This window comes from Limulus polyphemus, unplaced genomic scaffold (assembly GCF_000517525.1).
Source record: "Limulus polyphemus unplaced genomic scaffold, Limulus_polyphemus-2.1.2 Scaffold2844, whole genome shotgun sequence".
In the NCBI taxonomy this organism is placed as follows: domain Eukaryota; kingdom Metazoa; phylum Arthropoda; class Merostomata; order Xiphosura; family Limulidae; genus Limulus; species Limulus polyphemus.
Genome location: NW_013668454.1, coordinates 80,392 through 95,320, shown reverse-complemented (window position 1 = coordinate 95,320; position 14,929 = coordinate 80,392). Strand labels below are relative to the sequence as shown.

Here is a 14,929-nt window from a genome sequence, read left to right as displayed (position 1 = left end):
GATATGCTCCAGAGATAGGTAGAACAAGAACCAATAACTGAAGGTTGTTATCATGGATTGAAACAAGGTGGAATCCAACAGTTGATATGCTCCAGAGATAGGTAGAACAAGAACCAATAACTGAAGGTTGTTATCATGGATTGAAACAAGGTGGAATCCAACAGTTGATATGCTCCAGAGATAGGTAGAACAAGAACTAACAACTGAAGGTTGTTATCATGATTGAAACAAGATGGAATCCAACAGTTGATATGCTCCAGCGATATATAGAACAAGAACCAATAACTGAAGGTTGTTATCATGATTGAAACAAGGTGAAATCCAACACTTGATATGTTCCAGAGATAGGTAGAACAAGAACCAATAACTGAAGGTTGTTATCATGATTGAAACAAGGTGGAATCCAACAGTTGATATGCTCCAGAGATATGTAGGACAAGAACCAACAACTGAAGGTTGTTATCATGGATTGAAACAATTAGGAATTCAACAGTTGATATGTCCCAGAAATATGTAGAAGAAGAACCAACAACTGCCTTAAACATGAAGCTAGATCATAAGTTTTTGAAGAAAATTAAACATGACCAGCTTATTAAATAGACTCAAAACTTCCACTATTGCTGCTTGCCAAAAAAACATGTCCTTCAATAATAATGAGTTTGCTACTGATGGCCATACTGAAGATAGCAATTCAAGTTATCTTCAACTGCCAGAGATTGAACTTGATTTTAAATTGAATAGTGCTAAGTGCATTAAAACAGAAGACTGGTTAGTTGAGGAGGGCTGTGACATGCTTTTGGAACTTTTAAGTACCAAGGTTTAGAAGAGAAATAACAATTGAATGTGCCAGGTTAAAGATGAAGGGGTATTTAGTCTAAGAAGTCTTAATCTTTAATATTTAGTAGAGTTTTTTTGGAAATGTACAGATCTGATTTTTACAGTGGTAGAAACATAACTGCATATCATGTCTTCTCATTGAGCTAGAAAATATTTAAGTATATAAATTAATTCAACTACAAGTGAGTGTATGTTCAGTATGTACCATAGGACAACTTACTGCAAAATGAAGAAACCAGACGAGTCCACGAAATGTTGACAAACTGTTATTCCTAACGGAGAACTAGAGTGGTGACAATTGTTAATTGTTAAGATTATTGGTCATGTTTGACTGCTAGTTTATGTTCTGCTATTCCATTTGTTCACTTATGTAAAAGAAAAATTATTCTTTATTAACTAATTTTTCTCATTCCAGTTCTGTTTTAAATTATGTTATTTCTTTCAATCCCTTTTGTTTATCAATTAAAAATATAATGTACTTGATAGGTACACATTTACAGGATGAACATACTTGAGGAGTACATTCAGCATTCTTTGGTTATTGCCCTTGTAGTCATTATGACACTCTGGTATTACAAATTAACATAACATAATGTTTAGGGACAACAAGGGACCTATTAATCCATCTTGGCTGTCCCATCCTTTAAACTAAACTAAAACTATGAAATAAATAAAAATCTTAAAGCCAGCTCTTATCATTCATGTAGTTATCAAGCTTTTTCTTAAACCCACTTAAATTTACTGCTTCCACAACATCCATAGGCAACCCATTCCAGAGGCCAACTACCCTGTTAGAAAAATATAACTGTCTTAGCTGAAAATGACTCCTACCTTGCCAAAATTTATATTTGTGTCCCCTGTCCTACTGTTATTGCCATTAATTATCTCTGAAATTGTCTGCCTTCTTTATAATTTTTAGAAAACCTGTCACAGCAATCTTAAGTTGAAGAATCTTTCTTAGGAAATGTTAAGTTCCTGGATAAAAATATTGACTGTTGTTTAGATACTGCAAAACTAGTTTGATCATTAAATTTATGCATCTGTAACTTTCTTTCTTTCCCTGTGAGCTTTATTTAAAATTGTTATCAGATTTTATTACATATTTGCCTGCTTAGTGAGTTAACTGAAGACTTAAGGGTTGGTTTCAGTTTTGATTCTATAATGTAATATAAACAGTTATACGATATTTATTAGCAAAATGAAGTAGTTTTCTGTTTAAGATGATATTTATCAATGATAATTAAGGCACAATTAAAATTAGTGTTTCATTTTCGTATGACTTTTTATTTAATTTCTTTATGAAATACGTAGTTCGTAATGATGTTTTGGTGAATATCATGGTTTTTCAGGTCTTGTCCTGCTCCATTCTTATGTCGAGACGATGTGGGAGAAAATCCAAATTATGGTTACACCAATTTTGACACGTTTGGCTGGTCAGTTCTAACAACACTGCAGCTAATCACTGTGGACTATTGGGAAGATGTTTATAATAAGGTAAATAATATTATTTTATTATTATATTATATTATTATTATAATAAGGTAAGTAATATTACTTATTATATGTGTAATCTAATAATGAGTTAGTGTAATTTTACGTTTTTTGTTTATCCTTTAGTTAGGTGTTAGTAATTTCATCTTTCAGTACTATAAAGAAATTAAGAATTGTTGTTTTTGAAACAGTACATTACCTCTTCTCATATAAATAACTATTCTCATTCAGTGCTGCCCTCTATATGGAACTTTTTTTTTTTTCCCATGTCACAAGCCTTGAGCTACTATGTACCTTACAATCAAATGGTTCAATGGTGTCTTGCATGTAAATCATCATGCAACAACCCTCCACCAATAGGAGTGTGACACTCTCTCCTGATGCATGTGACTCCCTCTATTCACTTCTACTGAACTGTCACTTTTAATTTGGCAGTTTATTGTGTTGTGATGTTTACTTTTTTTCTTCACATATCTTAGTATGAATTTCTCTCAACAAGTTTACTATTTATTATACAATAGTGATATTTGTAACTTGTTGAATTGTTCTGATGTGGAATTATTTTATTATTTTATAAAGAAATTAAGAATTTTTGTTTTCATTCACTTGTTATTTTATGCTAGAAACATCCTTTGAAAGCTGATAACATTTATTTATTTTTTACTTAATTTAAAATTTGTGATAAACTAGAAAAGATAATACTTTTTGGAGGATTGTTGAAGGCTTAGTCCAGCTTTGCTGAAGGTGTTGAGATTGCCTTTGGGATATAAGGATCATACGTTTTGTTTTATCCTAATCTCCCTGCTAAGTTGTGGTTTCACTGAATTATAATTTTAAGCCTGGATGGGTAATTTTGCCGAAACTCCATAGAAAACATCAATTAAGGATGTTTTAGTATTAGCATACTATTATAGTCTCTGTTTTTAACCTACATGTTTCTAGACATTTGTATTGTTGTTAAGTCAGATAGAAATTTAATGTAATGTGACAGGTATGATCTTAATATCTGGAACTTTATTAAGGATGTTTTAGTATTAGCATACTATTATAGTCTCCGTTTTTAACCTACATGTTTCTAGAAATTTGTATTGTTGTTAAGTCAGATAGAAATTTAATGTAATGTGACAGGTATGATCTTAATATCTGGAACTTTATTAAGGATGTTTTAGTATTAGCATGCTATTATAGTCTCCGTTTTTAACCTACATGTTTCTAGAAATTTATATTGTTGTTAAGTCAGATAGAAATTTAATGTAATGTGACGGGTATGATCTTAATATCTGGAACTTTCTACATAGTTAAGGAAACATATATGAGCCATATATAAAATTTAAGTTAGGCTTAGTTAAGGAAACAATTTGAGACATATAAAATGTGAATTAGGCTTAGTTAAGGAAACAATTTGAACCATATATTAGGCTGTATGTATTACTAGCTGTGTTGGAATGTTTGTTAGGTAATTAAAGAGTAATCTGAGCACGATTTAATCAGCTTCTCTGCTACTGCTAGCCATTTAAACAGTTTGTTGCTGTGAATATTGAGTTTGTGTTTCAATGACGAAGCAGAGATACTAAATGAGCAATTAAGTAGAACTTCTGTTTAGGTGTAGTTTACTTGTGAAATTAAGCATATTAGAGAATTTTGGTTACTCAAAATGAAAAACAAGAAATGTTCTGCTATTGTTAGGTATACTCTTTATTATTATTTATACTGAATAATCCAGAAAAACTTGCCCAAACGTAGAAAACATTAGAACAATGTAAAGAACTGTGATTTATTAAAAATTACAATTTAAGAAAATGTCTGTAATTGTAGGGTAGTACAAAAGATGATGTATTACTTTTCAGTTTAGTTCATATTTACAAAATATATTTTGGATTTAATATTTCAGCTCATTGCTGCCACTGGTCCAGCTAGTGTACTGTTCTTTACAGTAGTCATCTTTTTTGGGTCTTTCTACCTAGTCAACTTAACTCTGGCTGTTGTGGCTATTGCTTATGAAGCTGAAGCTGCCAGTACAAAAACAATAACTCAGGTATACAGCAGTTGTTATTTGTTAGGTCTTAATATGATCATCAAACCCTTCATATTTCCTGAAGTTGGGTTGATCGTGTGTCTTTTTATTATAGTTTTAACTCTTGTGATTGATTATAACAACTTAAGAAATACTGGAGGTAGTCCTATATAGTAGCCTAAAAAATACTAAAAGTAAAGAATAATTAATATTATATTCACTTTGTATCTAAAAAAAGTGTTAACAGAATTGTCTCTAATTAAAAGGTGCTGTTAATCACACCATTTTACACTTGCTTCGAGTTAGAAGTCAGCATAGAAAGGTTAGTGAACTGAAAGGCTAATACCATGTGAGACACACGTAATTTAAAGTTAGTGTGATTTTTAACATAATGTTTTGAATTGGTGGAAGTAAAAACATTCATATTGTTTTCTAGATCTCATGATAAAATTTACATTCTAAGGAACAAAATCTCAACAAAAGTGGGAATCACCAAATTACAAATTTTATGGTATTTTATTTATTTACTGTTATTTTTTATAATATGTTGTAAGTACGCTGCATAATGATATTTTGCCAGCCAGATACGGTTTGATACCAGATTCTTGGATTTAAGGTACTTTCTTCTGTTCTAAATTCAGAAAAATATTTTAATAGTGTGGTAACCCAGATGTATGTATACTGACACTGATAATGTTACAGTAAAAAACAGGAAGTATTTTATTTGAAGTTGTATATCACTTTTAAATAGTAATAGAATATTTCTTGCTTTTGTTTAATATTGTAACCTAATTTTGTTATGTTCTTGAGAAGTTTACTAGCTTTAGTTTCCAGTTGTCCATACTCTTTTGTGTTTATTTTTTTACATTTCTTCTTTGACTTCAGGAAGTGAGTGAATAAAATATAGCTGAGGGAAAATTTTCCTGAAACAGACCATTAATACGTCTTAATTTCAGTCTTAACTAAAAACTGTTTTGTTGTCACAAACAGTGTAACTGATATTATTTTATGAACAAACAAATAATTTACCAAATTTTGGGTTTTTTGACAAGTTGAATCTAACTTGGGTATGCAGTTTTCAGTCTTATATCACAGACTTTATACATCATGTAAGCAACAGTTACTATTCTGTCCCAGAAACACTTTGATTTAGGTAAGCAATACTTATAATTCTATTACAAAGGAATGTACACCATAATTCAGATATACAGTTAGAATTACATTGTTTATGTGTTCTCCAACTTAAGTGTGTAAAAGGTTTTTGCTTTGTTATAACGATTAGTTAGCAGACATTCATTTTATATTTTTTTCTTTATGCTCCAGATATCTGCATATTTTTTGTTTGTTCAATTGCAGGTCAAGGAATCAGAATGCAAGAAAATGCTTTCTCCACTTGCATCTTTGCTCTCGAGATTCAGATCTAAGTCTAACTCTCTGGAGGAACCACAGCAACTGATTGTAACTAATACTGAGCATGATTTAACATCATCTCTTAGTCTCGGTATGCATGAGGATTCTGATTCTAACCAAGAGCCATTATACTCTACCTCTGATGGGGCTTCGTCTTTAATCCCATCAGGGCCTTGGAGTCCAGGCAACTTTTCACTTTCCAGTGAAACTGTGGGTGAGTCGCATCCATTTGGTGTTGCACCTGACTTGGTGATGAGTGTGGGGGAGCATCTTCCTAGCAGACGTACTCACTTTCAAAGATGGAAACTCAGGCGACAGTTACATGTGGATGATTCTAGTATATCGGGGCTTGAGGATAATAGTAATATAAGGACACAACCTAGACAAGCATGGAATGACATTCAGGCAAAGAATAGGTGCTTTGATACAGCATATGTCTCTTTGAAAATGGTAACTTATGTATAGTGTTGTAAGCTATATTCTTTATTTTATAACTTAGATACTAGCTAGAGGGCTCAGGACATTAAGATCAAGTAAGTATGTGATCGTAGGCCTAGAATATTGATGTCATGAAAACCTGGAAATTTTGTGAAATATCTAGAACAAGGATTAGATTATAATTAGCTAGGTAAGCTTGCAGTGAAATAGTGAAGATAGAGATTGGTTTTCTAGTCAATAGTGTAAATCAATCAGTGTGTTTATGTTTTTGCATCTATGTTCGCTATCACATATATTGAATTATCTTGTACAAATAAGTTGTTTTTTTTGTTAGTGTAGTGCTGATAGTGTGGCTGTAAATGTAGGCCTATGACAACTTACAAAGTGTAAAAGCCTATAGGAAAACGTTAAGGAGGAAGTAAAACAAATTTATTATTGTTAAATGGACTAGATGTTCGATTAATTTAAAAGAACCTGCCCAACGGAATAATAATGTTACAAAAGTAGGGTTTTTCTTTGTTTCTACTATGCAGTATTCCATGCTTTTAGGTTTTTTGATTTAAGTTATTTAATATTATGTTGTGTTTACCTTATTTTTCTTATCCAAAGAGAAGAGAACTGCTGCTAATAAGAAAAAAAACAAACAATCAGAAACAAGCATCTTAAATTATGTTTCCTTTAGTACCCGTACGTGTAACGTTAACAACTACAGTTCTTTCAGTTGCTTAAAAATAACTTAATTAATTGTGCTCTACTAATTTATAGAATCCTCTTATTAATCTTTTTAAACTCTGAAAGTAAAATCAATTTGAAATCTGTGAAGTTAAAAGTTCTTAATTATATTTGATCGAAACTGGATCAGGGTGATAGAAGTAGCATGACTTCTGACACAATGTTTGTTTCCAGGTTCGGAAGTATCTCCAGCTCGTTGTTGAACATCCTTTGTTTGAGTTGAGTATTACTTGTTGTATCGTACTCAACACAGCTTTGCTTGCTTCTGAGCACCATGGAATGCCCTCTAGTATGGCATACACTCTCAGCCTTGGAAACTTGGTAAGATGAAAAAAAGGTTATATTCTTAAGGAAATTAATTGTTTGATCATGTTGTTTATTGTTTCTGCATCTTTTAAAAAACAAAGCAGAAAATATTGTATTGTATTATAGCTTATCTTTTCAGTAAATTGCAAATATAATTTTTTTAAATGAAATTCACAAACTTTCTCCTTGCATTTCTGGAGTCAGTCATAACCAGCAATGCATACTAATTTAGAATGTGACACAAAAAAAATAATCTCGGGAGTTATTAGAAAATTGTGAATTTTTGAAACACATGAATAAAAAGGTAAAACCTTACGTGTTCTTAGTAGGTGGAGTAAGGTTGATTAATACTTTTGTGGATAACCTGCTTGGAGAACTTTGAGTAACAATTCATCAAAAGCATGCTGTTATTTGGATGTGATGAAGATTGTCAGGTGTGCACCTAAACCTCATTCAACATCAAAATTATCCAAGCAAGTTTCTCTAACTAGATGATGAGTCTATGATCTTGTGTAGTTGAAACTTTATTGAGTGTAATAGTAATGTAGAAGTTGAGTCTATCATCCTGTATAATTAAGTAGTTGAAAGTTTTTTGAGTGTTATAGTAATGTGGATGTTGAGTCTATCATCCTGTGTTGTTAAGTAGTTAAAAGTTTATTGAGTGTAATAGTAATGTTGAGTCTATCATCCTGTGAAGTTAAGTAGTTGAAAGTTTTTTGAGTGTTATAGTAATGTAGATGTTGAGTCTATCATCCTATGTAGTTAGGTAGTTGAAAGTTTATTGAGTGTTATAGTAATGTAGATGTTGAGTCTATCATCCTGTGTAGTTAAGTAGTTGAAAGTTTATTGAGTGTTATAGTAATGTAGGTGATGAGTCTATCATCCTATGTAGTTAAGTAGTTGAAAGTTTATGGACTGTAACAATGATGTTCCCTTTATAGTATAGCAAGAAGCTAAAAGTACATCCTTGTTACTTTTCACTATGTTTTTTATTTTCACAACCTTAAATTTTCATAATATTCATAGTTACATCTCATAACTGACTGCATTCTTAAAGAGTTTAATTTCAAGTCCCAAAGGGGAGGTCTGTAATCAGAAGATAATAACATAATAATTATAAGAAAACCTGGCCAGTAATTTTTGCTATACAATTATACTGAATGAGTAAGTAGTTTGTGTTAACTAATATATTAGATTTTTCCTATAACTTCTGCCAAGGAAGTATACAGCTCATTTTTAATTTCTTTAGACATGTAAAAGTGTGTTTTAGAAATTATGTAATAACACATACAATATGTGTCTTCATCCATTTTTGTAATGCTGTTTGTGAATGTTGCTTGACACTCAGTTAACTTTATTGTATATTTAACTTAAAGACAAGTTTAGTTTTCAAACAGGGCAGTAGGAGTTTTTATAAAGATTCATTGGAAATGCTGTATTTATCAAAAAATTTCTTAACTTTTTTAATTTGGATTTGTAATTTAAAAAAACGGATGTTTAAAAGCCAGCAGTTTTAAGGTTGTCTTTTTCATTAAAGATATTTTCACTTCTATATTCTGTGAATAATTTTAAATTTGTGGTCTGTTATGTGAACTGATGTTTCTACAGGTCTTTACTGTAGTTTTTGCCATAGAGGCTCTCATCAAACTAGTTGCCCTTGGAGTAAAGTTCTTCTCTTGTAAGTGGAACATATTTGACCTGATAATTGTTGCAGTGAGCCTTGCAGACTTAGCCCTCGAAACTGTTAGTGGTTTGTCAGTTCTCCGCATGTTTCGTTTGGTAAGTAGTCAGATATTCCATATATTTTTTTGACTTCTTTATTGTAACTTTTAAACTCTCTTAGTAGGTTGTGTTTCCATTGTAATGTTTCATGACTTAAAGTTACTACCCAGAGAAATTACATTTAATGAAAAAAAAATTGTCAGCCTAACTGAGATGACTCGAACTTGTGGAATTCTTTCGAGCAGTTCTGTAGGTGTTACTTTGATAAATGGGCAGAAAATGTGAAACTTCAATTAACTCTCTGTCTCTCTCACTTTTAGAGTGTAATTGTAATTCTATATTTAAAACTAAGCAAGAGTTGTTTTTTAAATGAAATTCAATTTCAGCTTAGAGTTTTGAAACTGGCTCGTTCCTGGCCAACGATGCGGCTGCTTCTGAAAATTGTAATCAAGACTCTTGGAGCTGTTGGTCACATGACCATTGTGCTGGCATTAGTCATCTATATTTTTGCTGTCCTTGGAATGCAGCTCTTCTCAGATATTTACACTGCAGAAAGATTTGCTCCTCATCCTATCCCAAGGTTTGTAGAGAATAGCTTGTATTCTTCGTTTTATTTAACACAAACTGAGACATTTCTATTAAAGTAAATAAGATAATGACTATATCACCAGAATGTATCTTTATTGGCTCAATATGTCACTATTATAGCTTCATCAGGTGCTACTCGTAACGTTTAAACAAAGTTTCAAATGGATTAGTGAACTTGTAGGATATCGATAGCTCCTGACAAAGCTGTAATAGAGAAATATTGAGCTAATATCGATATCCTACAGGTTCACTAATCCATTTGAAGCTTTGTTTAAACTTTACGAGTAGCACCTGACGAAGCTATAATAGTGACATATTGAGCTAATAAAACTACATTCTGGAAACATAGGTCATTATTTTTTTACCTATGTAGAGAGTAGTTTTTGATTATTCTAAAGTTTTTAATCCTTTGAAATTTTGAATTTCTCTAAGTAAAAGGTCTAATTTAGGCAGTTTAAACTAATTAAAGATACCTTCATAAAAATTGAAGGAAATCAAATTGTATTTTCAAGAACTTAAACTTGTAAGATGTCTTTTTTTTAAAAAGGAAATGCTTTATTTTGTTTAGAAGGAACTTGAAATAATTATATAACAAATAAGAGTAATTTAATGAAAGATCATCATCAGAGACATCAGTAATATTTAGGATCACAAGGATTATGAAAAAGGAGAGGCTTAATTAGGACTGTAAACATGATGATTGATAAAAAGTTTGAATATGTTCTCTATTAAAGGGCAAAGATAGTTTATGAAGAATCAGAATGATAAGTAAAAATAATGAGCTTAAGTAAATTAAATGAAATGAAAGAGGAAAGGTTTAAGTTTAGGATCCTGTATGATTGAAATGGTATCCCAGTGAAATGAAAGAGGAAAGGTTTAATTTGAGGATCTTGTATGATTGAAATGGTATCCCAATGAAATGAAAGAGGAAAGGTTTAATTTTAGGATCCTGTATGATTGAAATGGTATAAAAATTATTAGTTTTACATTTCAAGTGATGTGTCTTATCAGCCAATTATAAACATGATTAGTTTTACATTTTAAGTGATGTGTCTTGTAAGCCAATCATAAACATTGGTTCAATGCTATTTCAGGTGGAACTTTACAGATTTTGTTCATTCTCTCCTGATGGTGTTCAGAGTTCTCTGTGGGGAGTGGGTTGAGTGTCTTTGGGACTGTATGAAGGCGTCCAGTTATAAACGAGAACTGTGTATTACATTCTTTGTATCCACTCTCCTAGTGGGTAACTTTCTTGTACTAAATCTTTTTCTTGCTTTGCTGTTGAACTCCTTTAACAGTGAGGGTCTGAGAGAGGGGGAGGTAAGATAAAGGAATACACGAGGTCTTATAATGGATGTATTTGATATTTGTTTGCAAGATTTTGACATATACATACTGCATTATATTTTAACAAATGGTAAAGAAGAACTATTTGAAAATATGTTTGTAATTATTTAGAAAAAAACTTTTTTCAATTGCTGAGAACATTAAAATTGCCATACACTGGATAGGGTGAGTCATATTGTATGTTGTTGAAACATGTAAAACAATAGAGAAACAGACTTACATCAGTAAATTAGTTTAATGAGTAGTAGTTTTATCAAGAACCAAATCAATGAGATAAAATAAAAAAAATGATGAAAGTATTAAAAAATAAAAGAATACTTGTATTAAAACAAACAAAAATTTTATTGATAATATATTATGGAACAGCGGGTAGAAAACATGCCAGATTTTGTTCTTCTTGCCTAAATTGAAGGTTTTGATAGTGTAATATAACTTTATTGTATATATAACCATAATAATCCCAAGATTTTTTATGTGGCTTAAAAGGCTTGCTATATATATTCTGTTAAAAGGTTTGTGAGAATTTCTTTTGCTTATGAGATGACAGAGAAGTTAGTGTTTCATTCTCTTTATGAATAAGATGAATTTGGTATGCTAATGAGCTGTAAACTATCAATGCCATCTGACTAAAATTGAATTACAATGAAAATATTTTCTTAAAATATATATTCTGGGAATGATGTACCTTTTTGCTTTAGTAACTTATTATGATGTTATCTCCAAGCTGAGGAAATATTGTCGTGAACAGTGTTAATAATTGGCATGTATATAGTTTAAAAAAACATTTCTTTAACTGTATTTGTTGATTTAAAAATGTTGATGAAAACGAACAGTTTTAAACTGGAAAGATATATTAAGAGCTACTCAAAAATTTTCAATTACTTTATTTTTAATATCAGATTTCATCAGCCAGGCTAAATCAGTTGTACCAGATTTTACATCACTAAACATTTCAGTTTTTTTTATGAGGATTTCACTACTGTCTTTTGGTAAATTGAATGCTTTGATCCATTACCTTGTTAGAACTGGCCAAGAAGGTGTGAAAGAATGATTTTTCTAAATAGTGACGAGTTGAGGAATTTAAAATCTGTTTGCATATTTACATAATATGTTACTGATAAAGTCATTAAAGGTTAATTAATGCAGGTCGGAGGTGATATGTATGTTTAGTGTGGGTCAGTATGATTAACTTGAAGCTTATAACCTGAAAACATCTAAATCTATCAAAAATAAAAACAACAATGTCTCAGTAAAATTAATCTTAATGATTTACCTATACCCTTTCATTTGCTACTTTTTAGTAAAATATTTCACTAAAGAATCAGTTCATGAAACCTTACCATCTTCCCTTCAATTTCTGTACTAGATGATCTGTCAGGATAATAAGATCATGAAATCATCTACAATAGTCACTTTGTATTCAGGATAATAAGATCATGAAATCATCTACAATAGTCACTTTGTATTCAGGATAATAAGATCATGAAATCCTCTACAATAGTCACTTTGTATTCAGGGTAGTAAAATCATGAAATCCTCTACAATAGTCACTTTGTAAAATCATGAAATCCTTTACAATAGTAACTTTGTATTCAGGGTAATAAAATCAAGAAATCCTCTACAATAGTCACTTTGTAAAATCATGAAATCCTTTACAATAGTAACTTTGTATTCAGGGTAATAAAATCAAGAAATCCTCTACAATAGTCACTTTGTAAAATCATGAAATCCTTTACAATAGTAACTTTGTATTCAGGGTAATAAAATCATGAAATCCTTCACAGTAGTAACTTTGTATTCAGGGTAATAAAATCATGAAATCCTCTACAATAGTCACTTTGTATTCAGGGTAGTAAAATCATGAAATCCTCTACAATAGTCACTTTGTATTCAGGGTAGTAAAATCATGAAATCCTTTACAATAGTAACTTTGTATTCAGGGTAATAAAATCATGAAATCCTCTACAATAGTCACTTTGTATTCAGGGTAGTAAAATCATGAAATCCTCTACAATAGTCACTTTGTATTCAGGGTAATAAAATAATAAAATGTTCTTTAATAGTTACTTTGTGTTTGTAATAATGAAATCAAAATATTCTATCCTCTTTAATAATTAATTTGTGTTCAGGGTAATAAAATCAGGTAATCCTATCTTCTTTAATTGTTACTGTATTTTAAGAATAATGAAATCATAAAATCATGTTCTCTTTAATAGCTAACCTGATGATATACATATAAGTAGGCTTAAAGCTATTTTAGATATAAATCTACATGATGTGGAAACAGGAAAGCTTGGGTACCTAAAAATTAGAAACTGAAAAAGTTTAATTTCTTGATTGGAGGTGTTATTTTAATTCAACTGAAACTACCAACAAGGAAACATATTATTAAAAGTTGTTTCCAATATATACTTATAAAATAGTTACGAGTGCTGATTATACATAGAGAAAAATATATGTTTTTTTGCAGTAAAATTCCTATTAGTGAAGTTGCAAAATTAGGTTTTGAAGTAAAAGCAGTAAAGATTTCACAGATATTTGTCTTTAGACCTAAGCATAGAAAAGAGAAGTTTGGACATGCAGGTGAGTGAACTATGTTAATGTTATGCTGAAAACTATGACTTTGAAGAACAATTTTTAAATGTATGTAGCAATAGTATTGAATATCTGTTTAAAGTTCATTGAAGTTATATGGATTATTTTATGTCAGAAATGATGATAAACTACAATAAATTTCAGGGACAAACCAGTTCAACTATAATTTCAACACTGACAAAAAAAATAAATGGACTTTTGACCTATTGTTCTTGCAAACGAGAAGCTGAAGGAGTAGTTCCAGAAATCAGGATCCAAAGTCCAACCCCCACAAGTTGTAAATCCATAGAAGGTGATTTTTAAGCAAGTTTTGTTATTCATATACCATTTAATTGTATTCTTTTGAGTGGATGGAGCTGAAAGGGATTTGGATGTAATTTTTTAAGACCAAATAAGAAATTGCTTGGTTTTTGTCACGTGAGTAATCCTAAAATCTGCCCCCATTATGATAAATTTTTCACAATGTTGATACTCATTTTGGCAGGAAGACATTAATACGCATCATCTATCAAGTGATGTTTCGGTACACCAGAATCTGTTAACCCCCTTCTTACCATAAGGGTATACTTGATATGCCCACTAGTAAATTTTTCTTGGTTCTTAGGTGTTCAGTATGTATATTTATGAAAGGATTAATTTGTTAAACCAGAATGTTTTGATGTCAGTGCAGGTTTTGGGTGGATTCAGACCTACAGTTTGTTACATTCAGAGGTTTAGAACAAAATGGTAAACCACTCAATATATACACATCACACAAACATTGTTGACTGCTTTCACTTGTATCATTTGTGTAAAGCAATACTTTTATTACTTTGCTACTATTTTTTAAAATACTATAGATCAGAAATCATACCTAATTTATTTAAGTAATTATATGAACCAATATTTGGTGATATTACTGAAATATTTTATTTTGTATTTGTGTTCAGGACTAATTGTTTGTTCTGCATTATTAAAACTACATTTTTTGTATTTTTTTTTACCTTGTGTTTGCTGATAAACTTCTGGTGATTTTTGATGCTTTTTTGTTAGCTAAAATCTCAAACTTTGTTTTTCAAGGTTGGTGTAGTTTAAAGTTTTCCATTTGTTTAATATTTTTTATTCTGTAAAAGTTTCAGGCTGTTCAGTTTTCCATCTCAATTCAATATTTCAGCTTTCTTTAGCTCTTGGAGTTGTGTGTAAATTTAAAATGGAAACATATAAGCTTACTCATGGGTGGTGCTAACCCACTGTAACATATTTGGACCCCTCACCCACCCCATTTAAAAAACACAAATTGAAATATCTCCACAAACCAAAAATACACCAATACAACACATACTAATATACTTGTTAAAAAATAATTTCTATTCACACGCTAATGATTCTGACTAATGCCACTGGGCTGGTATCTTTCTAAAATCATGACACACTGCTATTGTACTGTATTTAGCAACCAAAAAGCACGTG

The 14,929-nt window shown here is 30.8% G+C and overlaps 1 protein-coding gene across 1 annotated transcript in view; it reads left to right on the top strand.

Annotated features, from left to right (window-relative positions):
• The window catches only part of LOC106468034 (sodium channel protein 60E-like), a 38,905-nt gene that overhangs the window by 8,859 nt on the left and 15,117 nt on the right, over nt 1-14,929 (top strand). Inside the window, exons 5-12 of the mRNA XM_022396339.1 lie at nt 2,187-2,331; nt 4,220-4,363; nt 5,699-6,202; nt 7,097-7,243; nt 8,837-9,007; nt 9,337-9,530; nt 10,633-10,858; nt 13,625-13,772. Of these exons, the coding sequence (XP_022252047.1) occupies nt 2,187-2,331; nt 4,220-4,363; nt 5,699-6,202; nt 7,097-7,243; nt 8,837-9,007; nt 9,337-9,530; nt 10,633-10,858; nt 13,625-13,772 (1,679 nt within the window). The remainder of the gene's footprint in view (nt 1-2,186; nt 2,332-4,219; nt 4,364-5,698; nt 6,203-7,096; nt 7,244-8,836; nt 9,008-9,336; nt 9,531-10,632; nt 10,859-13,624; nt 13,773-14,929) is intronic.